The sequence below is a fragment of the Mus musculus genome, chromosome 11 (assembly GCF_000001635.26).
Source record: "Mus musculus strain C57BL/6J chromosome 11, GRCm38.p6 C57BL/6J".
Taxonomy (NCBI): Eukaryota; Metazoa; Chordata; class Mammalia; order Rodentia; family Muridae; genus Mus; species Mus musculus.
The window spans coordinates 54,899,848-54,925,747 of record NC_000077.6 but is presented as its reverse complement, the minus strand read 5'-3'; the positions used below and the strand labels follow the sequence as shown (position 1 = coordinate 54,925,747).

The 25,900-nt window shown below is 50.7% G+C and overlaps 2 protein-coding genes across 17 annotated transcripts in view; one reads left to right on the top strand and one right to left on the bottom strand.

The window, feature by feature from the left end:
- The window catches only part of Tnip1 (TNFAIP3 interacting protein 1), a 52,170-nt gene extending 37,209 nt beyond the window's left edge, over positions 1-14,961 (top strand). For 9 of the 15 annotated variants that reach the window (NM_001199276.2, NM_021327.4, NM_001271455.1 and 6 more), the window contains 9 exons: positions 1,307-1,372; positions 1,519-1,650; positions 4,859-4,987; positions 7,011-7,142; positions 7,823-7,948; positions 8,427-8,492; positions 8,761-8,952; positions 10,161-10,251; positions 14,177-14,961. In NM_001199276.2, the coding sequence (NP_001186205.1) occupies positions 1,307-1,372; positions 1,519-1,650; positions 4,859-4,987; positions 7,011-7,142; positions 7,823-7,948; positions 8,427-8,492; positions 8,761-8,952; positions 10,161-10,251; positions 14,177-14,211 (969 nt within the window). In that variant the 3' untranslated portion in view covers positions 14,212-14,961. The remainder of the gene's footprint in view (positions 1-1,306; positions 1,373-1,518; positions 1,651-4,858; positions 4,988-7,010; positions 7,143-7,822; positions 7,949-8,426; positions 8,493-8,760; positions 8,953-10,160; positions 10,252-14,176) is intronic. The other 6 variants (XM_030246198.1, NM_001271456.1, XM_011249162.1 and 3 more) reach the window with 1 other exon arrangement.
- Positions 14,962-15,360: 399 nt separating this feature from the next.
- On the bottom strand, positions 15,361-22,894 carry Gpx3 (glutathione peroxidase 3). Of its 2 annotated transcripts, NM_001329860.1 has the most exons (6): positions 22,696-22,894; positions 18,468-18,621; positions 17,889-17,984; positions 17,090-17,207; positions 16,609-16,708; positions 15,361-16,311 (listed from the first exon to the last, which is right to left on the bottom strand). In NM_001329860.1, exons 1-6 carry the CDS (start codon positions 22,780-22,782, stop codon positions 16,090-16,092), a joined length of 777 nt encoding a protein of 258 aa, NP_001316789.1. In that variant the 5' UTR covers positions 22,783-22,894; the 3' UTR covers positions 15,361-16,089. The 2 variants fall into 2 exon arrangements, with proteins under 2 accessions (NP_001316789.1, NP_032187.2); NM_008161.4 differs by lacking the exon at positions 17,889-17,984.
- Between the last annotated feature and the right edge of the window lie 3,006 nt (positions 22,895-25,900).

Here is a 25,900-nt window from a genome sequence, read left to right as displayed (position 1 = left end):
AAGTTTTTCTCTTTTACAATTGTCTCAGGAGGTCTGTTCAGATCAATAGCATAAGCCAGTTCTCCCGTGTCTAAGTACTTTTGTCATTGGTAGTAATCTGAAGTCTGAATATCTTCTCCCATCTCCTGTCCTTTTATTTATAGTGATGTAGAGTTGTTTTTCTTTCCTGAGTAACTGCTGTGTCAAGAGTATGGCTCATAATTAGCATTATCTTAAGGCTCAAAGGATGTACTAAGTGTCTTATTTTCTTAATGGCTGCGCATGATCTGTTTATGATGTGCTGTAAGCCATAGCCTACACTAAGCTGACACACATAGAAGGAGGGTTTATTTTTACTTTTGGTTTTGCTTTGAAACAGCCTCTTTATGTAGCCTTGGCTGTTCTGGAACTCACTATGTAGATTAAACTAGCCTCAAACTCAAGACAGATCCTTCTGCCTTGCTTCCTGAGTGCTGAGATTAAAGGTGTAGCCCCACCATGTCTGGCTGATTAGCCTTTAAGTATGTTTGTACACTTGGCTAAAGTGTTTCTCTTTTCTTCTTTTTTCTTTGTATACCAGGGTTTTTTGTTTGTTCATTTTGGGGGGTTGTTGTTGGTGGTGGTGGTGGTTTTGTTTTGTTTGTTTGTTTTGGTTTGGTTTGTTTTGGTTTGGTTTGGTTTGGCGGGGGTGGTGGTGGTGGTGGGTTGAGACAGGGGTTTCTCTGTATAGCCCTGGCTGTCCTGGAACTCACTCAGTAGACCAGGCTGGCCTCAAACTCAGAAATCCACCTGCCTCTGCCTCCCAAGTGCTAAGATTAAAGGTGTGTGCCACCATTGCCCGGCTATTTTTTTTTTTGTTTTGTTTTTTTATTTTTTGATTTTTTTCTTCCTATACCAGAGATTGAACCCAGGACCTTGTACATTCTTGACAAACACTCTCCTACAGATACACTCTCCTGCCTCAGCCCCTGGTTCAGTATTTCCATTGGTTAAATTTTCAGAGTAGAATACTTTGTGTTAAAGACAGTAACACCTGGGATTGTCACACCTTTTCAAAGAGCCCTCTGAAGAGTCATGTTTGTGCCTCACAGTAACTCTCCAGGCCTCAGTGTTCCCTGTGGCTTGCCTAGCAAGGGTGAAGCGCAGCTGGAGATCAGGGTGGAGCAGCGGGGAGCACCTGACCAGTGGGGGACTGAGGCAGCCCAGATTGCAGCTTTATCAGCATGTACTTTGGGCGCCTGGGAAGCCGGGGCACTCGGTGGGTATCTGGCTGTCCATCCTTCCTTCCTCCCTCATGTTTCTAACCCCAGTACCTGTCTGCCCACAGCTGCTGGAAGTGAACAAGCAGTGGGACCAGCATTTCCGGTCCATGAAGCAGCAGTATGAGCAGAAGGTGATGGAGTTCCCGGGAGCTGAGCCGAGGACGGCTCGGGGAGGCGGGCTGAGAGGCTTGTGACCTGGCTGAGATGGGGACGGTGGAGGGACAGTGGGTGCATGCTCCTCTCCTGTCCTCACACTCCCTCCCTACCCCTCCTCCAGATCACAGAGCTTCGCCAGAAGCTGGTGGACCTGCAGAAACAGGTAACTGAGCTGGAGGCCGAACGGGAGCAGAAGCAGCGTGACTTTGACCGGAAACTCCTCCTGGCCAAATCGAAGATAGAGATGGAAGAGGCAAGTGTGGACAGCCATGCTGTCTTTGGGGTTCCAGGCTCCTGCCAGAGTCCCCGGGATCTGTGAGCCAGGGTCAGGGTCGAGCGTTCCGTGACCTGGTGGGCATCACATCTCTAGGGACCAGAGTTATAGATGGTTGTGAGCTCACCGTGGGAGTCCTAGGAATTAAACCCAAGTTCTCTGAAAGAGCAGCCAATGTCCTTAGCCACTGAGCTATCTCTCCAGCCCCTGGGCAGTTAAAATTTAAGTCCTAAGAACTATACAAAGAATACATAATATACATACACAAAAGCATAGTAGGCTCACACCTGTAATCCCAGCAGACAGGAGACCGAGGCAGGAGAATAGAGAATTACAAGCCAGCCTGTGCTGTATAGCAAGACCTTGCTGGAGCTGGCACTCAGTTGGTAAAGTGCTTATCTAGTACTTGAGGCCCTGGATTCAATCCCTTGTGCTTCATAAACCAGGCACAGGAGTTACGTAGAGAGGAGTGAAGAAGTTCAAGGCTATCCTTGGCTGCATAGTGAGTTTGAAGCCAGCCTGTGCTATATGAGACTGTTAAAATAAAAAGACACTGTCCTGATACAGAAAGACAAAAGCAGGCCTCAATGGGGTGAAGTGCTGATCAAATTTCAGAGTAGTATAGGGCCTAAAACTGGGGGAGTTAGTTTATCTAGTGATCTCAGCCTGCCCCAGCCACTGTACTAGATAGAATCAGGGAAAACTAGCTTGCCCTGGCTGAAGAAGAGATGCTGAGCAACCAGGCAGAGGTTCATAAGTAAAAGTGTGTTCTACAACAGAGAAGGGGCAGAGATCAGAGACTAAGCAGAAGGGACCTCATTCTGGTTGTGCTGTGGAGCAATGCTCTTAAAAACAAACAAACAAACAAAAAAGGCCTCTGCTTTGTCATGTGTGACTGCCAGTCACAGCCCTCCAGAGTCCTGAAGCAGCTGACAGACAGACAGACAGACCGCCTGACTCCCAGACCTTTGGGATTTTAGTGACAGTGCTACTTCCTGCTTGTACCTCCTGCACGCGGCTGCTTTGCCTAGCTTTAAAGCAGATATTTTCAACACAGATCGCATCTCAGAGACCTTCTGCCAGCATGTGATACCCAGGGCCGTGTCCAAGCACAGCCTCCGCCTATGTCTCCCCCTTCCCTTGAGGATGGGCAGTAGAGACACTGCACTTGGTTCTGAGTGCACCAGCATGGCACTCTCAGCCAGAGTCCTCCTGGCTCTGTGGCCTCTCTTCCTCACTCCTGTCTACAAGGGAGACAAACCCCTGGACCCTGACAGATCAGTCCTCTCCATTGGTTAAGTCTGCCCTTGCCGATGGGAACTCTGTGATCAAGAGCATTCCTTGCTCTCCAGGCCTAAGTAGAAGCCGGGACATCACCCATTTGTCCTGGCCCAGGCTGCCCTGAACCACCTCTGACTAGAAACCACTTACCCACTGGTGTGTAGAATGTTGACTAAAGGTCACACAGGAAGGGATGAGCACTGATCCACAGGGCACAATACAGACAAGCTAACACGTTCCTGGAATACTTCCCCAACCCCTCCCCAGACCCTGGTCCTCTGGGAGGTAATTTCAGTTGAATTTTATTTATTTTTAGATTTATTTATTTTATGTGTATGAGTATTTTGCTTTCATGAATGTATGTATACCTCCTGAGTGCCTGGTCCCATGGAGGCCAGAAGAGGGCATCAGATCCTTTGGGACTGGACTTTTAGATGTTTGTGAGCTGTCATGTTAATGCTAAGAATTGAACTCAGGTCCTCTTCATGAGCAACGATAGCTTTTGACTATTGAACCATCTCCAGCTCCCAGACCTTTTAAAAACATATCTGCTAACAATACAGTTGTTGGTTTTTGTTTTGTTTTTGCTTTTTGTTTTTTGTTTTTAGATGTGCCTGCTCCTAATGCTACAGTGCCATCCACTGTTTTAATTTTTATTTATTTTTGAGGCAGGTGCCTTGCTATGTAGCCTAGACTGGCCTGGAACTCACTATGTAGACCAGGCTGGGCTCTAACTCAGAGGTCCGCCTGACCCCGCCTCCAGACTCAGCCCAACCACTGTTTTAAACTGAGAATCATGGTGCAGGCCTGCAGTCCCAGGTTCTGGGAAGGCGGAGGCAGGAGGATCGCCAAGGCTCAGGGCCTCCCTGGACTACAGAATGAGCTAAAGCTTGCTTAGGTAATTTAGTATGACCTTGTCCTGAAATATAAAGAAACAGTGGGGGCTGAGGGGTTGGGGCCGTAGCTCCGTGGTAGGACAGTTGCCCAGCGTGTGTGGAACTCAGCCCCTGGAGAAGTGAATCAACACTTCCTGCCTGGTGAATAGCATTTACCACTGCCGCCCGGTTTAGTTTCCAGGCAGGGAAGGGTATTTGGGCCAGTGACATGGCTCAGGGGATAAAAGCACGTGCTGCCTGGGACCCACGTAGAAGGAGAGAACCGATTCTCACAAGTTGTCATTTGACACAGACAGACAGACAGACAGATAGAAAGAAAGTAAAAAGCAAAGAAACTCTTCCTTTGAAGTAAATGGAATGGAGATGGAGACCTTAAATTCTGCTCCCTGTGTGGTCTCCAGGATGTCACCGTACACACACTGGCTTCTCACTGAGCCAAGGAGTTTGCTTGATTCCCCTTCGCCATTCCAGCTGCAGCTGTGTGGTGCAGCCTGGAAGCTTCCACCCCTCAGCTGTGGTGACCTTTTACTCTGGGTGCTTCCCTGGAGAGCCTTCTGTCCTGCTTACCCTATGAGCACAGTCTCTTCTATGCGCAGATATCTGAGGCCCTTAAGAGACTGTGGTATTCCTCACTCTTCTGAGAGAATTTCACACAGACAACATATACACTCAGGTTTTTTTTTTGGACTCAGCTCTCATGAAATCCCTCTGTGACTTTCGTTAAGATCCCGTTAGCCTCAATATTGAGGAAGCTTGCTTAAGAGGGCCTGTGTGGGGCCCAGAGTCTCTGCCAGTCAGTGAGGAAGCTGGCATTAGAGTTGAGGGCCTTCTTCACTACCAGGAGTGGAAGAGACAGACATATGGACTCTGAAAGACAGCGATGTCTTCCCAGGTCATTTGCAGACAAGCAATTTGAGATGGTTGCTGAGAAAGAGGGAAAGCCAGGGTATAGGTCAGGCAGTCCTGGCCTCCAGGACTGCCCCTGTTTACCAACCCTGAACTCCCTGCAGACCGACAAGGAGCAGCTGACAGCAGAGGCCAAGGAACTGCGCCAGAAGGTCAGGTACCTACAGGATCAGCTGAGCCCGCTCACAAGGCAACGAGAATACCAGGAGAAGGAGATCCAGCGGCTCAATAAGGTGGGCACTAGGACCCCAGGTCGGGGATGGCTGCTGTGAGCTCAGCTACAGAGCCCATTCCTCTGCTGTCACCTCGAGCTGAAGAGAGGTGACACCTGGTGAAAGGGCTTAGAGGCACCATTCCTCTCTTCCCTGCCCCCACACACCCAGCCCTGGGAGGAGTTTGGACTCACTCCTGCTTCCCATGTAGTCTTTGTACATGTGCCCTCCTCTGAGGCCCCACTATCTCCTGGCAGTGCCTAGCCTACCCAAGCTTGAATGTCACTTGCTCAGCAAAGCCATCCCTGGATCTCTCTTTGATGGCCCCATTCTGTGGTCCTAAGGTAGCAATAGTTTTTTCTTGTTCTTGCTAAAATAGGCTGTCCTGTTTAGGCAACACATGCGCGCGTGCACGCACACTTCTTGAAGGCAATGCAAGAGACCTGTCACTGGGAGTCCCTGATGTCTAGGGGCTAAAGTCCAGGTGGTAATGAATGGCCATCCCTGAGATGGTCAGAGCTATAAAGTATCATGTGACTGGGGTTGGTGGAAACCAGTGAAGGATTCTCAGGAGATGGGAGCTTTCTGTAGGCAAGAAGGAAAGAAATGAGAGCACACTATTTTGTCTTTTGTTTGTTGGGTTTCTCTCTCTCTCTTTTTTTTTTAAAGATTTACTTATTTATTTTATGTATGTGAGTGCACTGTAGCTGTACAGATGGTTGTGAGCCTTCATGTGGTGACTGAGAATTGAATTTAGGACCTCTGCTCACTCCAGTCAGCCCCACTTGCTCTGGCCCAAAGAGTTAGTCATTATTATATGTAAGTACACTGTAGCTGTCTTCAGACAGACCAGAAGAGGATGTTAGATCTCATTACAGATGGTTGTGAGCCACCATGTGGTTGCTGGGAATTGAACACAGGACCTCTGGAATAGTAGCCGGTGTTCTTAACCCTGGAGCCACCTCTCCAGCCCTTGTTTGGGTTTCTTTCTGGTTTTGGTTTTGGTTTTTGAGACAGAATTTTTCTGTGTAGCCCTGGCTGGCCTGGAACTCATTCTTGTAGACCAGGCTGCTTCTGCCTCCTGAGTGTTGGGATTAAAGGTAGGCGCCACTACCTCCCAGTTCCTCCCCACGCCCCAGCGTTGGCTGTGGCTGGTCTGCAGAGTTGGTTGCAGAAACTAAGTAGAAATTGCAGTTGATGTGACTAGAGACAAGATGGGTTGCTGAGGCCAAGTATCCTGCAGAAGCTGGCAGAGAATGCAGCTTCTCTCAGAAAGCTAGGCTTCTCTCTAGGTCTTGGGTGTGAGGAGCTGAGCCGGGCCTGTACATGAAGACCTCAGGCTAGCCTGCAGGGTAAGAACACAGCTGGGCTGGCATCCTTGTGTTTGCTCACTAGCTGTGTGACCTCAGCAGTCTCCTTTAGTGTTTCTGCTGCTTCAGTAAATCTTTGTTTCGGCCCCAGTCCATCACTGAGGGAGGCAGGAGGCAGGGAAGGGCAGGAACCTGCAGGCAGGAACTGCAGCAGCAGCCATGAAAGAATCCTGCTTGCTTACACACTTGCTTCCCATGGCTACCTCAGCCTTTCTTACACACTCCAGGACTACCAGCTGAGGGGGGTGGCACCACCCTCAGAAAGATGAGCACGCCATCTCAGGCGCTAAGCAAGAACATGCCTCAAAGGCTTGCCTGTTGGCCAGTTTGGTTGAGGCATTTTCTCAATTGAGGTTTCTCTTCTCAAAGTGATTCTGGCTTGTGCCAAGTTGACAAAACAAACACAAACACAAACCAAGACACTCAGTCATAGTATCTGGCCCTCAGTTTTCAAGTGAGTAAAATGGGCATGAGGTCCTTTATCCTGCAGGATGATGAAGAGACTTCAATGCAGTGGCCCATTCAGTGCAGCGGTAATGAGTGAGGTTGGTTAAGGACTGCTGCTGCTGGGGTTACAGTATTGATGGAAAGAGGCTCTCTGTGAGTGGTCTTCAGATGGGTCTGACTTGTAGGGTCGCCTGCTGATGGTTCTGTCTCTTCTTTCCTGATTCCAGGCCCTGGAGGAGGCCCTCAGCATCCAGGCCTCTCCATCATCTCCGCCTGCAGCTTTTGGGAGTCCAGAAGGCGTTGGGGGCCATCTGAGGAAGCAGGAACTAGTGACACAGAATGAGTTGCTGAAACAGCAGGTGAGGCCCGAGAGCTGATGCATTCCCAGGAGCAGCTGACCAGTGTGCCAGCTCTGCTCTCCATTCTATATGGACATCGTCATTATTGTTGTTATCATTGTTACTTATACAGTGTTCTGCCTGCATGTATGCCTGCGGCCAGAAGAGGGCACCAGCTCTCATTGCAGATGGTTGTGAGCCACCATGTAGTTGCTGGGAATTGAACTCAGGACCTCTAGAAGAGCACTGTTCTTAACCTCTGAGCCATCTCTCCAGCCCATGTTTGTACTTTATAATTGTAAGCCAGTAACCCCTTTCTCAAAGATTTATTTATTTATTATATGTAAGTACACTGTAGCTGTCTTCAGACACTCCAGAAGAGGGCATCAGAATTCATTATGGATGGTTGTGAGCCACCGTGTGGTTGCTGGGAGTTGAACTCAGGACCTTGGGAAAAGCAGTCAGTGCTCTTAACTGCTGATCCAACTCTCCAGCCAATAACCCCTTTCTCAAAGTCCAGAGCATAAGATAAAAGAACACGGAATTGTTCTGGTAAAGTTGGATTTGGGGCTCGAGGTGCCCTACTCAAATCTCCAATGCCCCCAGCTCTCTCCCCACAGCCAGTGCGAAACATGGATGCGGGGCCTGAGCATGCAGCCTCTAGCAGACTTCCACACGCCTCACATCCCCATCTCCTCCAGGTAAAGATCTTTGAAGAGGACTTCCAGAGGGAACGGAGTGACCGTGAACGCATGAATGAAGAGAAGGAGGAGCTGAAGAAGCAAGTAGAGAAGCTGCAGGCCCAGGTCACCCTGACTAATGCCCAGGTGAGAGCGCCACCCTGGCCTTAGGAGTTAGAGGGTCCTGGGAACTTGCTGGACTCTGTCCAGCTCTACCGCCATGGTTCTCTTCTGACCTCTGCCAGTCCCTTGTCCACTGACCTCTGTATAATGTCGAGGTCAGGTAGGGAGTTCTAGCTCTGACTCATCAGTGTTGATGGGACCTTGAGTATCGCTTTGTCATTCAGTAGATGAGCCTACGGGGTAAATTAGTAGAGTAGAATGAAAAGGCGCTTCCAGGAACACACATAACAGCCCTCCTGACCTATGTTTGGGCCCCACAGCTAACAGCACAGCTTCGGCTGTGCCCCAGTCCCCTTCCTGGAACTTCCCACGCTTGAGTGGTACCCTGGGCCTCAGCCATCTGTCTAGGGTTTACTTTGTATTTCATCAATGGTGAGGCCTTAGTGCTACACCTGGCCCTGAACTACCGGTACCATGAGGCCTCTTTTCCCTCCTCCTCCAGCTCAAAACTCTCAAAGAGGAGGAGAAGGCCAAGGAAGCCCTCAAACAGCAGAAGAGGAAAGCAAAGGTGAGCAGCTGGAGGGTGTGGGCAGCATGCAGCATGCCCCCTGACCACCTTCAGGGGGAGGGGGTTATGCTGGTATTGTGCCAGTGAAGTGCCATCAGAGCATTCCTTGTTAACTGTCATTATCAGTCGTCTATGACCAGGTCCCAAGTCCTCTGCCTGTATCCTGGCCTTCCTTGCCTTCTGAGAGCTAAGGTTCTGGCTACAGGGCAACGAGGTGGATGCCACTGGGAGTTGGCAGACCAGTGGCAGATATGAGTCTTTCTTGCAGGCTTCGGGAGAGCGCTACCACATGGAACCCCACCCTGAGCACGTCTGCGGCGCCTATCCCTATGCCTACCCACCCATGCCAGCCATGGTACCTCACCATGCCTACAAGGACTGGTCCCAGATCCGATACCCTCCACCCCCTGTGCCCATGGAGCACCCGCCCCCACACCCCAACTCTCGCCTCTTCCATCTGGTGAGTCGTGTGTCCCTCCTTCCTGTAGACTCTGTCTAGTGAGATGGTAAGAAACTGCTGTCCAGTGGTTTCTGAGACAGGGTGGTTGTGGGCCAGGATCTAGGCCTGGCCCTGGGCTGCTCTCCTAGCCGCTCAGTACCACTGGTGTCAAAGGGAGAAGGCCTGGCAGGACTGCCACCAGGTCTCCAGCTGAGTACCATCGGCTGCCGAGTCAGCTCTGACCTTCCCCATGCTTCTCTCCCCTCCCCCTGCCTTCTTTCTTCCTTTCTCTCTGGTCTTTCTGCTTTTTCTCCTCTTATTTTGGCTCCTCTCCTTTCCTCATATTTTTCTCTCACTCTCGATAGTTGTTGTCACCTGTCCCTTCTGCAGTCTCTATAATAGCCCCACTTCTGATGTGCCCAGCTCTTCCCTCAGTGGGTACAGGTGCCTCCTATGTCTTATACTTTCTCCCTTATACACATTTTTTTCTTTTCTTTCTGTTTTTTGTTTTGTTTTGGTTTGTTTTTGGTTTTGGTTTTTGGTTTTTCAAGGCAGGGTTTTTCTGTGTAGCCCTGGCTGTCCTGGAACTCACTCTGTAGACCAGGCTGGCCTCGAACTCAGAAATTTGACTGTCCCTGCCTCCCAAGTGCTGGGATTAAAGGCGTGCACCACCACGCCCGGCTCCTTATACACACTTTTAAGCACTGGTATAGATACTGTGTTTAGGAGATTAGCTTAAGCTAGGTGTAGTGGTTCATGCCTGCAATCCCAGCACAACTCGAAAGTTTGGGGCCAGCCTGAGCAACATAGTGAGATAGTCCAGCCTGGGCTATAGAGTGAGACTATCTCAGAAAACAAAAGAGGGAAGCAGTCACAACCTCAAAGGCTGCACTTCTCATAGCCACTTTTCTTAGCTGAGTGAGATGCACCCCTTAGGGTTTGGCACTTTGTTCCTGTGCATTTAGGACTGTTCTGGTTGTGGCTCTGGAGTGTGGCTGTGGATTCTTTCTTCTTTTTCCTTTTTTTGTTGTTTTGTTTTGTCTGTCTGTCTGTCTGTTTTCTGAGACAGTTTTTCTGTATAGCTCTGGCTGACCTGGAACTCACTCAGTAGATCAGACTAACCAAAATTCAGAAATCTGAATGCCTCTTCCTCCAGAGTTCTGGGACCAAAGGCGTGCAACACCACGCCCGGCTCAGTTGTGAATTCTTAAACACCCATCTTGTTGCAGCCGGAGTACACCTGGCGTCCACCCTGTGCAGGGATTCGGAATCAGAGCTCTCAAGTGATGGACCCGCCCCCAGACAGGCCTGCAGAGCCAGGTGAGTGTGGGTCCCCCATGTAGGAAGGACTTTTACCTGACAGCATTGATCCTGCTTGCAAAGACTGTCTTTTTTGTGAGCTTGGTGACACAGAGGACCTGGAATAGTATTGAGAGAGGAAAGATATTGACTGAAGGGTGAGATAATTGGAAGGAGCAGGCGCAGGCACTACCATGTTAGTACTGTGCTGGGAGCCAGCACTGCTCACACATGGAAACAGATATGGTCCTGTCCTAATGAGGGAACAGAAGTGAATTTCAGGACTCACATAAACAGATGGATTGCACTTGCCCAGAAAAGGAGCAAGTTTCTGTGAGAGGTCAAAGGGCCTGACCTAGAGTAGGGCCAGGAGAGTTTGGGGGAGGAGGTGACACCCAAGCTGAGAAGCCAAAGGGGTAGAGATACTTTTGCAGAGAAAAATGAGAGCCACAAAGACCTTGTGTATTAGCAGCTTTCTGTGTCTGGGACAAAATGCCCGAGGCAATCAGCTTCCAGGATGAGAGATGTGGCTCAAGGTTTCACTGATTTCAGACACTCGGCCCCATCACTTTGAGCCTATGGCTGTCCAGAGCATCATGCCAGGAGAGCACAGCAGAGGTGACCACCCCTTGATGGACAGGAAGCAAAACAAGAAAGAGAAGGAGGAACTGGGAGAATCTATAGTCTCTGCAGGGGCATACACAACTTTCTTTCACTCTGCGCCACCTCCTTGGGGTCCACAGGCTGGTGACGAAGGCATTTGGGGACATTCTGCCTCTGGCTCCTAGACTCATTCTATCATACAGTACAAAGTGTATGTAGGCTATCTTCCCAGAGTCCCCATGATCATGACTATTCTAAAACTACTTAAAAGTCCAGTCTCTAAGGCTCAAGGCAGACTCATCTGTGAGCCCTTACAGAAAACAAAAGGAGTCAGGCATGGTGGCACACACTATATTCCCATCACTTGGGAGGTGGAGGAGGCAAGAGATCAGGGATCCCAGGTCATCCCTTGACTACATAGCAAGTTTAAGGTTAGCCTGGGCTATGACCCTGTCTCAAAATAAAAGATTCAAAGAGAAGGTTCCATACTTGAGTATACAGTGTTGGGCCAGGCACAGTAAATATCCCTGTTTCAGAAGGGAGTCAAGAAGTACAGTCAAGAAGGATCAGACCAGAGTGACACTAAAACCCAGAAAAGCAAACAGAAGCTCCACAGCTCTGGCCTGGCACCTTGGCTAGCTATGCATGTTGCCCATGGCTCCCCATGACCACCATTCTACACTCCTGGCATTTTTAACTTCCTGGAGTCTCCAGTACAGCATAGACTTCATCCTTGCAGTTTCGCCTACTGTCCTCTCTCGGGTTGCTCAGTGGGACTTGGACCCTGCCATACACACTCTTGCCTCCAATCCCCAGGCCGTCCTTTGAAATCTGGGTGGAAGCCATGACCCCATAATACTTGGCGTTATGCATGCCTGCCAAACCACCATCATGTGGGCAGTGCCAACATCTACTGCCAGTTAGAACTGTGCAGCTCTAATGCAGTGGGTCAGGACCTCCGAGTACCTTTGACCTGAACATGGCCAAGAAATCTGGAAGTGGTTCTCCAGGCAGTCCCTCCTGAAGGCATACTGGTGCTCTCAGGTCAGGTCAGAGGGCTTTATATTTCTAGGTCTTTTGGCCTGGGACTCTATGTAATAAACCAAGTTGGACTTAAACTTGTGGTGATCCTCCTGCCTCTCCCTTTCCAGGACTGAAATTATGGATGGGAGTTGGCCCACCTTACTTTGGGTCTTCCTATTATGAGGAATCCCTCAACACATCTTATTATCTCTTGCAAAGTTCTGTGCTGCTTTTTTAAAAATTTGTTTTGGTTATGTGGGTATGTATGTGGGTGTGTGCATATATGAGTGCCGGTGCCTGTGGAAGTCGGGTATCAGAGACCCTTTGAGCAGGGTTACAGGTTACTCAGCCACCTGGCATCTCCATATCTCTCTCTCTCTCCCTCTCTCCCTCTCTCCCTCCCCCCCCCTCTCTGTTGTTTGTTTGTTTTTCAAGACAGGGTTTCTCTGTGTAGCTCTGGTTGTCCTGGAACTCACTCACTCATTCACTCTGTAAACCAGGCTGCCCCCGAATTCAGAGATCCACCTGCCTCTCTGTCTCCTGAATGCTGAGATTAAAGGTGTGAGCCACCCTGCCAGGCCAGAGGCAGTTCTTATGAAGGGAAGCTGGGATTAAAGGCACGTCCTCCCTGGCATATGCTTGATGCTTCTTTCCCAGCCAAGCTACAGTAGTTTTAAATTATCTGCACTGCCGTCGCTCCCGATCTTAGAGTAAATCTGGCTGAAGGCAATCAGCAGTAGTCAAGGCAGTGCCAGAACACTGTGACCTTGGCATTGACGCCACCTACTTGTTACACTCCACCTCACACAGGTCTCAGGCCGTGGACTAAACTGACAGGTTCTTGCTAGAGTGGTCAGTTTCCAATAGGGTTTCCATGTCTACCCAAGACCTCAGGAGCCTGGCCTTAGTACAGACACACCAGTCAGTATTGAGCTATTCTGAAACCTCACTACCGTCACTGTTTAGTTTTGTCTACTACTCTCTAAGCAGTTTCTGGGGCCCTGAGGGACATCACAGACTCCAAGATGATGGAGTCCTCTATGGTCAGCAGCTTCCTTGGTTGGCAGTTTTCAGTCTGACTTAACTTTCCATCCCTGGGCCCGGGCACCCAAGATAATCTACTGATACAAAAGAAAGATGTATTTTGGACTCAGAACTTCCAAGGTTTCAGCCCATGGTCACTTGGCCTGGTGGTACTGCCTCTCGTAGTAGAGTAGGTCTGTTAACCCAGAAATAAGGAAGAGAGGTCTGGAGTTCAAGTACCTTCAAGGGTACTTCTCAGTGACTTTGATTTATCCCATGAGGCCTTGCCTCCTAACTGTTTAATTATGAGAGCACTGTGGGCTAGCTGGTGACTAAGCTCTTAAATGTCTCTCTTTGAAAACAATTAATCCCAAGAAGTTGGTGGTGGTGCACGCTTTTAATCCCAGCACTCGGGAGGCAGAGACAGGAAGATCTCTAAGTTTGAGGCCAGCCTGGTCTACAGAGTGAGTTCCAGGACAGTCAGGGCTACACAGAGAAACCCTGTCTCAGAAAAAAAATCTTTTAAGATTCAAGTCATGGTGTATTAATAGGAGTGTAAAGGAAGGTGGCTGCATCTGAGGGAGCCTGAGATGAAGGAGGGAGAGACTGGGGCAAGGCAGGCAAGAGATGGCAGAGGTCTCCACAGTGTAGGGCCTTTGCAGAATGTGGTAGGAGGGCTGGTCTGAATCTTGAGAGTAGTGTAAATTCCTTAGATGTTTTAAAACACAGTAACATGACCAGATTGGAACTTTAGAAAACTCCATCTGGCCTCAGAGTCTGCCATTGAGATTAAAGGCTCTGGAGCTGCAAGCTTGTCAGGAATCGTGAGCCCTAGGGACTCTGGGAGTGCCATCTTGGAAAATGGATGGGTAGGTACAACAGAGAGACATTTCCTCAGAGGGTCTTTGAAGTCCTTTGGGGCTATCTTAGTGAGTGGCAGAGGGTGGCACGGTAGGCAGAGCTGACCCCTTTTTCCCAGTGTTTACTTTGGGGATTTGGAGACGACGAACTGAGTTCAAATCCTAGCTCCAGAACATTATAAATCTGGGATTTGGGACAGATTTGTATACCTCTTTGTCCTAGCTCCCTCCTCTGTTACAGAGGTGACAAATGGCCTCTTCCTCCTCGGGGCTAGATATAGATTGCATGGTGAATGTCTTAGACACAGCCTGGTACTCCATAGCATACAATACCTAGCTGTTTACACTGGTGGGGAGGCCTGATTTGGCATCCATGTGAGAGTGTGAGACTGACCAGACCACATGATCTTGAAGCTTCAAAACTTTTGTTTATCTAGAGTCTGCAGACAATGACTGTGATGGGCCCCAGTGAGGCTGCAGTGGGTCATTTGGTTCCACCTTCATCTTTCAGAGCCAGCTGACCTCAGATTGCCAAAAGTTTGAAGGCCATGTGCATGTTCTGTGTGACCCAAGCCTTGGCAGAGGAGAGGCTGGGATGGGTAGCTGGCTCACATCCCCAGCCAAGCCTCGAACTGTTGACAAGACCAGGGAGAATCCACCCATGGGCGCCCACCAGGTTCTTATGGATGCAAGCAGGAGAAGCTCAACACCCTGCCTCTTGCCAAGACAAGGAAGCCTCACCTGGCTTTGACCTGCCATCCGTTGCTGAGGCCACTGGCTTCCATCCTAAGAATGAGGTGCAACAAGACCCCATTCTCACAGAACCTCAAAGACTTGGTTCCAGGCTCTCCAGAGACCATACCCAACTCATGTGCATGTGCCGTTTTTGCTTCAAGCTCAGTAGCAGGACCTGCCCCGAGCCCCCTGCTCCTTGCCCCTCTGTGAGGAGTTACGGAGAGGGCTTTGTCTCTAGAGCAGAAGAGAATGATGGGACGGCCTGATGCTGTCATGCTCTCCACTGCACCTGTGGCAGCCTCCTGAGAGCCACCAAGATCTGGGATGAAGGCCACACCAGCCATGTCTGCTGAAGGGCCCCAGACTGAGATGACTCCGGCCTCCACAGTTAGATGTTTATGGTGCCAGAGGTCTATATTAAGGTAGCTGTCTGTTGCTAGGCAGCCGTTTGCACAAATCTTGGACATAAATCCAACTTGAAGATCAACATTTTGTGACTGGCTAATTCTTTTATGCCCTCGTGGCCATGGGGTATTATTTCCCTGGTTCTGGTCCTCCTTCAGATCCCTTTCCTGCACAGCCCTGGGAATGCTGCTAGCATCTTAGGGGCACCCAAGCATGGTGGGAAGATCCCGGGCAAAGGACTTGGGTAAGCTTTAGTTGCCATCCTTCAGAAACGACACCCTCTCTCAGCCCTCAATGCCCTGGGGAAGGTGGGTGAGGACCAGCCGATGGGAACTGGGTCACAGATTCTAGAAGCTGAGCAGGGCTGCAGTGTGGACTGCAGAGGTCCACCCTGTGTACCTCCCTCCCTTCCTTCACCCTCCCTTGTCTCCAGCCACAGTCCCCCACCTCGCAAGGGAGCTACCATTGAGAAAATTCCAAGTAGGCTGAACTGCTGCAGAAAGACCTTTACTGGGCAGATGGGGGTGTTGAGATACCAGTGGACAGAGTGAGAGGATAGCATGTCCTCCAGAGGCGCGGGGGTAGTGTCCCTGCCTGGGAGCCTAAGCCTGAATGCACTAAGGGCTGGCACCACAGACGGGCTCAGGGGAGGCCCGCCCACAAGGGCTTCGGGCCCCTCCTTCATAGAGACACCACCCCTGACCTGGGGTACACGGCCATCGCGCTCACAGTTGTCTTGGCTGGTCTCAGGAGCACTGTGGGATGGGCTTGGGGGCTCAGGAGGGTCCTTCAGGAAGGAAGAAGGAGGCTGGTGGTGTGTAGTGTGGGCATGTGGGAGATGCTGGCCCCAAGAATGATGTTCAGGTTTGAGCAGAACCATTGGACCTAGAACTTGTGTTTCCTTTGGGCTCATTTGGAACAGAAAGCTGAAAAAAATATGAGGGTGTTGTGCCAAGCCGTAAACACAGATGGACCATCCCTGGGTTTCAAGCAGGCAGATACGTGGCTGTGTAGCCATGCACACACTGGGACAATTGTCACGTGTCCACAGTGGTTCAGACACACAGTTGTGCCAGGCTTGTCTTTTATGTAATAAGAAAGAGAATCTGGGGTGGGGGTAGAATGACTGGGAATGTGGCTTCCTTCCTGAAGAGCCCCTCCTCGGCCCTTGCATGATGGGCAGGGGGTAGGGGTAGGGTGGGGGCATCAGTTACTTCCCCCTGGCGCTCAGGGCTGCCTGCCGCCTCATGTAAGACAGGATGTCCATCTTGACGTTGCTGACTGTGGTCCGGTGGTACCAGCGCATAACCGGTATGCCATCTGGCCCCACCAGGAACTTCTCAAAGTTCCAGCGGATGTCATGGATCTTCATGGGTTCCCAAAAGAGGCGGCCAGGTGAGCCCAGGAGTTCTGCAGTGGGAGGGCAGGAGTTCTGGAGCAGGGGTGAGAGGGGCGTTAGTCTGACTTGAGGCTCCTCCTGACCTCCCCTCCCTTCCAGGGAGAAAACTGGCACTGAGGGAAGGGCCCAGTTCGGGAACAAGAACACTTGACTGTCCGTCCATCTCTATGCTGACTGGAAGGCTGTGGACCCTGTCTTACGTCTGCAGTAGGGTGATAGGACTGGGTCTGCCAAGCCCTCTCATGGGTCTACTAGACCAATGCCAAGACATTCCTGTGGGCCAGGGCCTAAGCCGCTAAGGGGAGCTTCCTCCATATTACCCACTCTCACCTTCAGGAAAGTGTAGAATTTCTGCTCTTTCTCCCCGTTCACATCTCCTTTCTCAAAGAGCTGGAAATTAGGCACAAAGCCCCCACCTGGTCGAACATACCTGGGAGGAGTGTACTTGAGTGAGTCCAGAGCAGCCACACATAGCTCAGAACTAAGATGAAGAGACTTGAGGGAAGGGGGCTGGGAATCTCCTTTATCAAGCGCACGACTTGCATGGACATACATAGGCCCAGTGTGTATCTGCCATCTCAGCCCCTCTCTATACCCACCCCACATCTCTACCCTTCAATGTGCTGCCCAGACAGTTACCCACAGCCTCCTATTTCCTGTACCCTCCCCCTCATTCCATTAAACCCCAAACTGGGGTGAGGATGGGGGAGCGGGAGTAACTGAGTGGCTGACGTGGAGACCGTCAACCAATATCTGCAGCCCCTGAGCCTCTGCCCCATAGAGGCTGCCGTCTCCAGCCATGAGAACTCACTTGAGACTGGGGAGTATCTCCGAGTTCTCGCCTGGCTCCTGTTTGCCAAATTGGTTGGAAGGGAAGCCCAGAATGACCAAGCCAAATGGCCCAAGTTCTTCTTGTAGTGCATTCAGTTCTTGACGAGGGAGAGAGAAGAGAAGAGGTGAAGAACCTGCCTCAACACCCTCCAGACTGCTGGAACCTGTGAGGCCCAAGAAGGGAGGACTTTCCCGGGGTGACAGAGTCAGTGGCAAGGCTGAGCCTCCAGTCTGGGGGCAGTGGCGGTTTGGGAGAGAAGTCAGGAGTATGCTTCTGTATATGGGTAGTCACACCTGCTGCCTGGGTCTCTTAGCCCCTGGGCAGGTGGCTGAGGACTTTCTTCGGGTGATTGGAGGGCAGTATTCACATCCCTCTCATCTGGGAATTCAGGAGCCCAGGGGAGGCCCTGGCCAGCTCGCCAGTTCCCTTGGGACCCCTGGAATTAGAGGCAGCGCCATCACCCAGCCCAGGAACTCTCCTGCAGGTGCCAGCCAAGTGGCCTGGGTCTGCTTGGCCCCAAAGTGTTTGCCCTTGGGCCATCAGGCTTTGGCCCTTAGGCTTCTGTTTGCCCTCACTGAGAAGAAAAGACAGGATAGAGACATTAAGGAGACATGGTTCCAGTCAGATACCGGGTTAAGCCATTGCCAGCCTCGTTTATACACCCTGACCCTAGGTGCCCTTTCCTGGATGGATACTGAGTTAAGAGCAGGGCTGAGCTAGTCTGCCTTTAACATTTGCTTGAGAATGGACTGTTGAGCTGGGCAGTGGTGGCGCACACCTTTGATCTCAGCATTTAGGAGGCAAGCAGACCTGAGTTTGAGGCCATCTTGGTCCACAGAGCAAGTCTGAGGACAGCCAGGGCTACCCAGAAACCCTGTTATGAGAAAATAAACAACCAAAAAGAATGAACTGTTGGATGCCACCACTTCAGGATCCCATCCTTCCCCATCAATCTCCAGAGCTTCAAGCTAGCGGGACTCTTCTCCAGAGTGAAGCCAAGAGACGGGCTCATGCTAGTGGGGGCTAGGGGGAGAGGAGGCATTCTCAGCCAGTGAGCTGCAGCTACCTCTGTCATTTCTTACTGCAGACAAGGGAAGCAAGCAGGCACACGGTCAAGGTATCTGAGGTGCCCTAGGGTAAAGAAAGGTAGCCGGGAACTTGCTAGAGTACAAAGACCATCACACCTCAGGCTTACGTAATGCTCTCCAGAAAGTATGAAATCCAATGGAGCTGGGATACAAACCTGGGCCTGTGCGTCACCACCACCCTTTCCCCCTTGTACCTCACAGTTATTAAAGTGTCCCCAAAAGACAGAGTTGGGTCCAGATTTAGTAGCAAGTCCTGAGGGAGCTCTTACCAAGGTATTGGTCTGTCAGACCTCAGTAGCTGGCTACGTTGACAAAGAGGATATATTTGCCTGCATACTGCTTAAAAGGAATGTATTCCTCCCCATCGATGGTGAGGGCTCCATACTCGTAGATGGTACCACTCATACCGCCATGGCAGTCTGTCTGGAAGAGAAGAAGGTGGAAGAAGGGAGCTGTTAGAGTGGACACATTTAGGACATTTCTCCACCTTCCCGTCATGGATGATTGCCAGCAGGGAGAGAGTGACTTACCCAGGACAACAAAAACTGGAACTGGACTAAACCTGAGGTCTCCTAATTCCTCATCTCCCATAACTGAGATACTTGAGGACCCAGTAAGCACTCAGTATTTGCATTAATTGCTTACTGGGTGCTGTGGAACTCTGAAGTTAGCAGAAACCACTTTCATATTTCCTAGGCAGTTGGGTGAGGTTGGTCTGAGAGGCACAGTTGGGTGGCTGCTACCGAAGTCCAGACAAGCATGAGGAAGCCTGGGCTAGGTGACCAGGAAGGAGACACTGGACAGAAAGGATGTGTCAGGATGTTGGGAATGAGTCAGAGCTCGAGGAAGCAGGGATGTGGGAACAGGGCCCCGGAGTATGGAACAGTTTGTCACAAGGCCTCACTGTGACACCCAGAGTGAAGACACAGTGGGTATTAACCCATACACCCTCCTGTCTGTCCAGCTGACACTCCACAGGCTACCTCCAGGAGAATGAGGGAAGGAGCATAGGGCACAGTGGGGTGTGCCAGAGTACCCAGGTTCCCCTCGAGCCCTGCCACCAGCTCAGTGCTATCTTGATCATTTCTCCTCCCCAGCCTCCCTATTACGCTGGACTAGCTATTTTTAACTGAAACAGGAGGAAAGGGACCCATCCCCACCCCACCTCACCCCCAACAGGGACAGCAAAACTCCAGGGCTCCTCTTGAAGTGGGAGAGCCTCATAGGAAGGTACTCTTCCCTCTGGGTCTAGAAAACGTGCTGCCCAAGCAAGGCCTTCAGCCTCACTGGGTGAAGGAGTCATCCAGGCAGCAGGGCAGGTGCCCCAGTGGGGTACAGTGGAATGCCTCTATCACTGCAGGCCTGGCTAGCCAGCCGAGTGAGCCTGGCTGCCTTTGCTGGGTCATCCCTGACAGCTGACAGCTCTCCTGGCTGGGGTGCAAAGTCCCTGCTTTCCGGGAGTCTAAATACTGCGAGTGTTAGACTGAATGCTCAGCTGGACAGCCCTGCCCCAGGCTTCTGAAGCCCCAGCTGAGATCACTTCCACCCTAAAAGGCAAACAGCCTCAGGCTTGGGGGTCACACATCAGTAAGGCCAGCATCAGAGGCTGGAACAGGAGGTGGAAAGTTTAGGGCTAGCCTGGGCTACGTTGAGATACCTTGCCTCAACAAGAGCAACATAGTAAAAACAGTGAGATACAACCCTGCTACCTCCCTGCATGGCGCTTCACCTTCATACCAAGCTGAATCTCAGATGTGGGGAGGAGATCCCAGAGGCTCACTGAATAATGGGAAACACCCGTGGGTCCAGCTTCTCCGGATAGTCTTAAGGAAGGGGACATGAGGAGACCCTTGAGTAAGACTCGGTTATCTTTACCGGCTGTGTGGCCCTGAGCAAACCATCTTAATCCTTTGGGCTTTGGTCTGAGAGGTTAATTCCATTTGCCTCTCAAAAGTGTGTGTTTGTTGCTGTTTTGTTTGGCTGTGTGTCTAGCCAGTTACATGTGGAAGCCAAAGAAGAAAATCGTGAGAGTTTCTCTATTAAATTATTTCATTACATTTATTCACTTATTTGGGGGAGGATGTCACAGCATGTGGAGATCAAAGGACAGCTGGGAAGACCCAGTGAGTTCCTACATGTGGGTTCTAGGAATCAAACTCAGGTCTCAAGCTTGGTTACAAGCATCGTCACCCCAGAGCCATGTTGCTGACCCTGTCAGCTGTGCTCAGTGTTTGACTCTGCTGGTGATGAGCTCCTGAATCTGCCAGTCTCTGCCCCACCACCTCACCATTGTTGGCACGTGTGTGGCCATACCTGGCTTTTTCATGGATGCTGGGGATTTGAACTCAGATCCTCTTGCTTCCATAACAATGATTTTACTCATCGAATTGTCATCCCAACACTCAAAATGACTTTGAGAAACTACTGACAGATGAAAACAGGCTTGGGCCAGCAGGACATGGAGATTACCTGCAGCAAGGGCCAAAGGCCTGGAAGGGTCATAGTACAGAGAGGCCTTAATTGTGTGCTAGCTGCCCTAAGAAATGAATAATGGCAACTGCCATGCTTTCTATGGGAGGAGAATAGGGCTCATGCTGGGGGCCCAGGCTAGCATAGGTCGGAGGGTGGTCTTGATAAATGAGCCATAGATTATACTCACCAATTGAGTCCCCAACCCCACCCCCACCCCCAGCTTCCTTCCTCTGGGTTCATAGAATCCCATAGCCCTATTCCTCCACCAGGGAGGCCAGAGAAGAGTACTGAAAGGGAACGAGGAACAAAAGGGGTGGGGCTGGGGGGGAATACACTGAGCTAAGCTTCCTGGATGCCTAGGGCTACTACTGGTCCATGTCTTCCCTATTCCATCTTCCTACACCCATTGGTGAGATGTTGGGAGCATGACAGGTCTGAGAGGTTGGAGATGGCAGCTGGACCCAGCTGGGCCTCTGGCAGTGTGTGACCATCCCTCCCCCTTCTCAGGATTCCAGCCTGTCAACTGTAAGATGGAGTGGGATTCAGGTCCACTTAAGGCCTTTCAGCCTTGACGTCAGCCTGTGCTCCCATGATGCTCTCTGCCTTGTGCAGTCAGTCACCTAGAAACCAGTGGTTACTAGGATGCCACGTCAGCAGCTGGTAGTCCACAGCTATGCAAAGCCTTCTGCAGCTGTAACCTGGACCAGACAGAGGCTTTCCCTGTCCTTGCCCCTCCCTTTGAGTGTAGAGGACATCTTTCAGTGGCTTTATCACACTGGGTCTGCACACGTCCCCTCCCTGTTCCCTTGTTCTGAAGTTGGATCCAGGCAAGCAGTTGAATCCCAGAAGCCAGAGCTGTAATGTGTTAACTCCAAGGACCTGGGAGCTCAGATGGGCATGCCTGGGCTGTGAGGAGCCAGAAGCTTCAGCTAGTTATGAGATAAGATAACACCACACCCTAAGACTTTTCTAGACTGCTCTCTCTCTTCCCTCTGAACTCACCCATCTCTCCTTCATTCTATGGACAGCACAAGGCCAGTGTGCTTTCCTGCAGCCTCCTCAGGACAGGATTCAACCCCCAACCCAAGCAGTTCCCACACTAAAGGCACAGGGCTAGTGCCCCCGTCCACCCCCACCCCATCTCCACACCACACCCCCTAATCAATCTCTCTCTCTCTCTCTCTCTCTCTCTCTCTCTCTCGGACATACAAGATCTTAGAAGGAAGACCCTGAGGATTTTAGAAACTCAAAGCTAGAGCCTACCCAGTTTTGTGCCCACGCATGCAAGTGTGCAGGGGTGCATGGTGTGCATGGTGTGTGTGAAGTTGGGGACCACAGTCTCTTTCTTTGGGTTCATGCTTTCTGCATTCTCACCCTAGGGAAGAGGAGAGGCCTACAGAGCCCACCCAGCACAGGCCTGACCAAGAAGATAAGCATGCCGGGGCATCTGCCCTCAGGCTCGCCATTTCTATTCCAGTTCAGGGTACCACAGCTAGACTAGGAGAGATGAAGCTCCAGAAGACTTCCTGGCCTGGGTTGGCTTCTCTAGCTACAGTGTCTGCTCCATGCATGGCAGGCCAGTGAACTGTGAATAGGGAAAGCAACTGCAGGGTTCCATAGCCTTCCAGCCATCCTCTCCAGCTACGCCCTGCTGATGGAGAAACTGAGGCCCAGAAAGGGATGCGCCCCCAAATAAAAATTCTTCCTGTCACAGATCTCTGCCTCCAGCGCCCTGGGATGAGTGAAGAAACCATCGGCCCACCCTCTTCCCCGGCAATTTTTTTTCAGGATTGTGGCCACCAGCGACCCCAAGATGACAGTGGAAGAAAATGTATAAACTCGGGAAAGACTGCCCTCCTGGGTTAGTACTGCCCTCTGAAGCACGCGGGTCTGTGTTGGAAGAGCGCAGAGACCGAGGGTTACAAGTGAGGCTCTCGGTGCCTCTGGGGAAGCAGTGGCTCTCCCAGTCGCGCAGTGGACACCTGGGTGCCATGGACTCTTCTTGAGCTCCGGAGGTTCACTCACCTTAGACTTCTCTTGTCCCCGGCCCGGCGGAACAAACCCGGCCAGGAGCAGGGACAGAAGGCAGGATGCCCGGAGGATCCGGGCCATGGCGGGCTGGGGCGCGTCTTGGGGTGGCCACCGTCCGTCTGAGGTGTCCGAAGCGCTCAGCCACATTTCAAGCCATCCACTGTGGCCAATCCGCAGCCAGGCGGGGGCTTCCTAGCCAATGGCAACGCGGTTAAGATTTAAAGGGCAAGACATACCCGCCCCTTTTTCCTCCTCTCCCCAGACCGGGGCGACGGTGACACAAGCCTAGGAGGAAGAGAAGGGGGCCCGGCTGCCTGGGAAGAACAGGAGATGGGCGCGGCCAAGGTTCTAGACAACACCCAGGACACAGCTTTTTTCCCCAAGCTCTGAAAACCTAGGGCCCCGAGGACTTAACATAGAACCCGTTAGTGCAAATAATAAGCACTGTGTGAGCCAGGTGTAGAGACTCACGCCTGTAATCGCAGAATCCAAAAAGCTGAAACAGGAGGATTGCGTAGGTTCAGTGCAATCTGCAGCCTTAGCTACAGACTGAGACCCTGCGCCAACTGGGAATGTAGCTTAGTGGTACAGCACTTGACCAGCTCGCATGAGGCCATAGGTTTATTCAATCCCCAGCATCAGCAAGCTAGAGGGATCTGTGAACGTGATTTTAAATTCAGCCTTCTCGGTTAGGTTGTGGGTGACAGCTCAGGAGAGTAGGAACCAGAAAATACACCACCACCACCTTTTTTTTAAATTAGCACATAAAAATTATGTGTCTATCTCTGTGGTCTTAAACTCATTATTTCCCTTCTCTGAGCCTCAGTTTCCTCTACTATAATGATGGGATTGGTTAATGAGCTCTAAGGTCTCCCAGGCTCTGACTATGTGATTTGCTTCTAAGCAGTAGGCCTAGTCCAGGAGTCTCTTGAGTGTACACAACAGGTGTTTAAATATTTGTTGAATCAATCATTAAATCATCAGATTTGTTTGTGCTTTCATATAAGGTCAGGCCAGGCATCTCTAGATTGAGAGCTTCCAGGCTTAATCCGGTCTGCAATAGAGGTTTGGTGCATCCTGCCTTGCTACCACAGTGGGCTGGAGAGCTGTTAGGACAGTCTTGGGCTGCACATCAGAACCACTGTGTTGAGCCTCTGCCTTCAGACTCATTGCAGAAGGGATTCGAAGGCCCCTGACCCCAGTCTTGGTTGTGTGAGTCCTAGATTAGGTGGCCTTCTGAAAAGTTCCTGACTCAGAGATGCCTCGAAGTACCATGCTTTTACTATGATTCAGGGAGTTAATGTGACCCGTGGAATTTGAAATTTTCTGCACTCATAAGGCCTGGCTCTATGGTGGGGCTGGTGAGATGGCTCAGCAGGTAAAAGCCCTCACAAGGCTGTGTAATAAAAGGGCTTGCAACTGATGACTTGAGTTTAATCTCCAGAACCAAGGGTGCAAGGAAGGAACGAACTGGTTTCTGAGAGTTGACTTCTAACCTCCAGCACAACAATAATAAATAAATGGATAAACTCATTGTGTTGAAGTAGAAAGAACCTGGAGACCAGGAAGCCCTTATACCATGGAGGCATGTGACTAGCTGACACAGTAGGTTTTTAATTGATATCACTATTCTAAAACCTTAAGTTCCTGAGGCCTAGCAACCTTGCAGTCCTTTATGAAAATTCCTGCAGTAAATTTGTGGCAGATAACCTACCAGAAGACAGTCTCTGGTCCATGTTGTTCTGTTGCCCTTTTTTTCTGTATCCTCTGGGAGTGACCCACTCACAATACTCAGGCTTTGGGTTTTGAATGACTGTGTCCATGAGCAGTGCTTGGTTGCATTGGTTTTGGTTTGGTTTGGTTTGGTTTTGTCAATTTGACACAAACTGGAGTCATCTGGGAAGAAGGAGCCACAGTTGAGGATTGCCTCTATCAGACTGGCCTGTGGGAGCATTTTCTTGATTGATAATTGATGTGGAAGAATCCAGGCCACTATGGGTGGTCTTCATGTGTATAAGAAAGCAAACTGCTGCTTGGATGTAGTGGCACAGCCTTTAATCCCAGCGCTTGGGAGACAGAGGAAAAAGTAAGTACATCTCTGTGAGTTCAAGGCCAGCCTGGTCTACAAAACAAGTTCAGGGACAGCCACAGCTACACAGAAAAACCCTGTTTCAAAACAAACAAGGGAGGGGGGGAGGAAAAAGGAAAGAAAGAAAGCTTTTGCATTCTACACAGAGGAGGCATGAGTCCCAAGGATTCTGCGGTGGCTAAGGAGGCTGAGATTGTGGGTGGCAAGTTCAAGACCAATCTGAGGAGCAAGCTCCAGGTCAGGCTCTACTATACATTGCAAGACCCTCTTACAAAAACAAAACGGGGGAACAAAGAAGCTTCCCCTCAAATAACCAATAGCTTGAACTACAAAGTAAAACTTTATATAAAACAAAAATGCCTTCCTTAAATTCAACCAGGCAAAGAGATGAGCCTGAAAGCTGGTGGCATAACCTGTGACCCCATTACTTGGGGCACTGTGTGGAGGATGACAAGTTCAAGGTCAGCCTGGGTAACTTAGTGCATGGTGGCACATGCCTTTAATCCCAGCACTTGGGAGGCAGAGGCAGGCGGATTTCTGAGTTCGAGGCCAGCCTGGTCTACAAAAAAAAAAAAAAAAAAAAAAAAAAAAAGAAAGAAAGAAAGAAAGAAAGAAAGAAAAAGAAAAAGAAAGATACAATGGGGGAATGTAGCTCAGTGTGCAGAGTGCTTGCCCCACACCACTGAGCCCTGAGACCCAGCTCCAGCACCACATAAATGGCAGGAGATCATATGCTCGAGACCAGCCTGAGCCTGTCTGAAGAGGAGGAGGAGGAGGAGGAGGAGGAGGAGGAGGAGGAGGAGGAGGAGGAGGAGGAGGAGGAGGGAGGCATAAACAATTGGATTAGATGTGAAGGTTCACACCTGTAATCCCAGCACCTGGGAGGAGGCTGAAGCAGAAGAATTACTGCATGAGGCCAACCTGGTCTGCGGAGAGAGTTCCAGGACAGTCCTGTATACAGTGAGAGCCTGTCTAGAGGACAGAGACATTGAGGGGGGACAGAGACAGAGAGAGAGAGAGAGACAGGGGGGTGGGCAACCTCTGAAGCTGATCTGGTAGGTTTGTTCCTGAGAGATGATCTCCACGGGGCAGCTTCCATTTGTCCTCGGG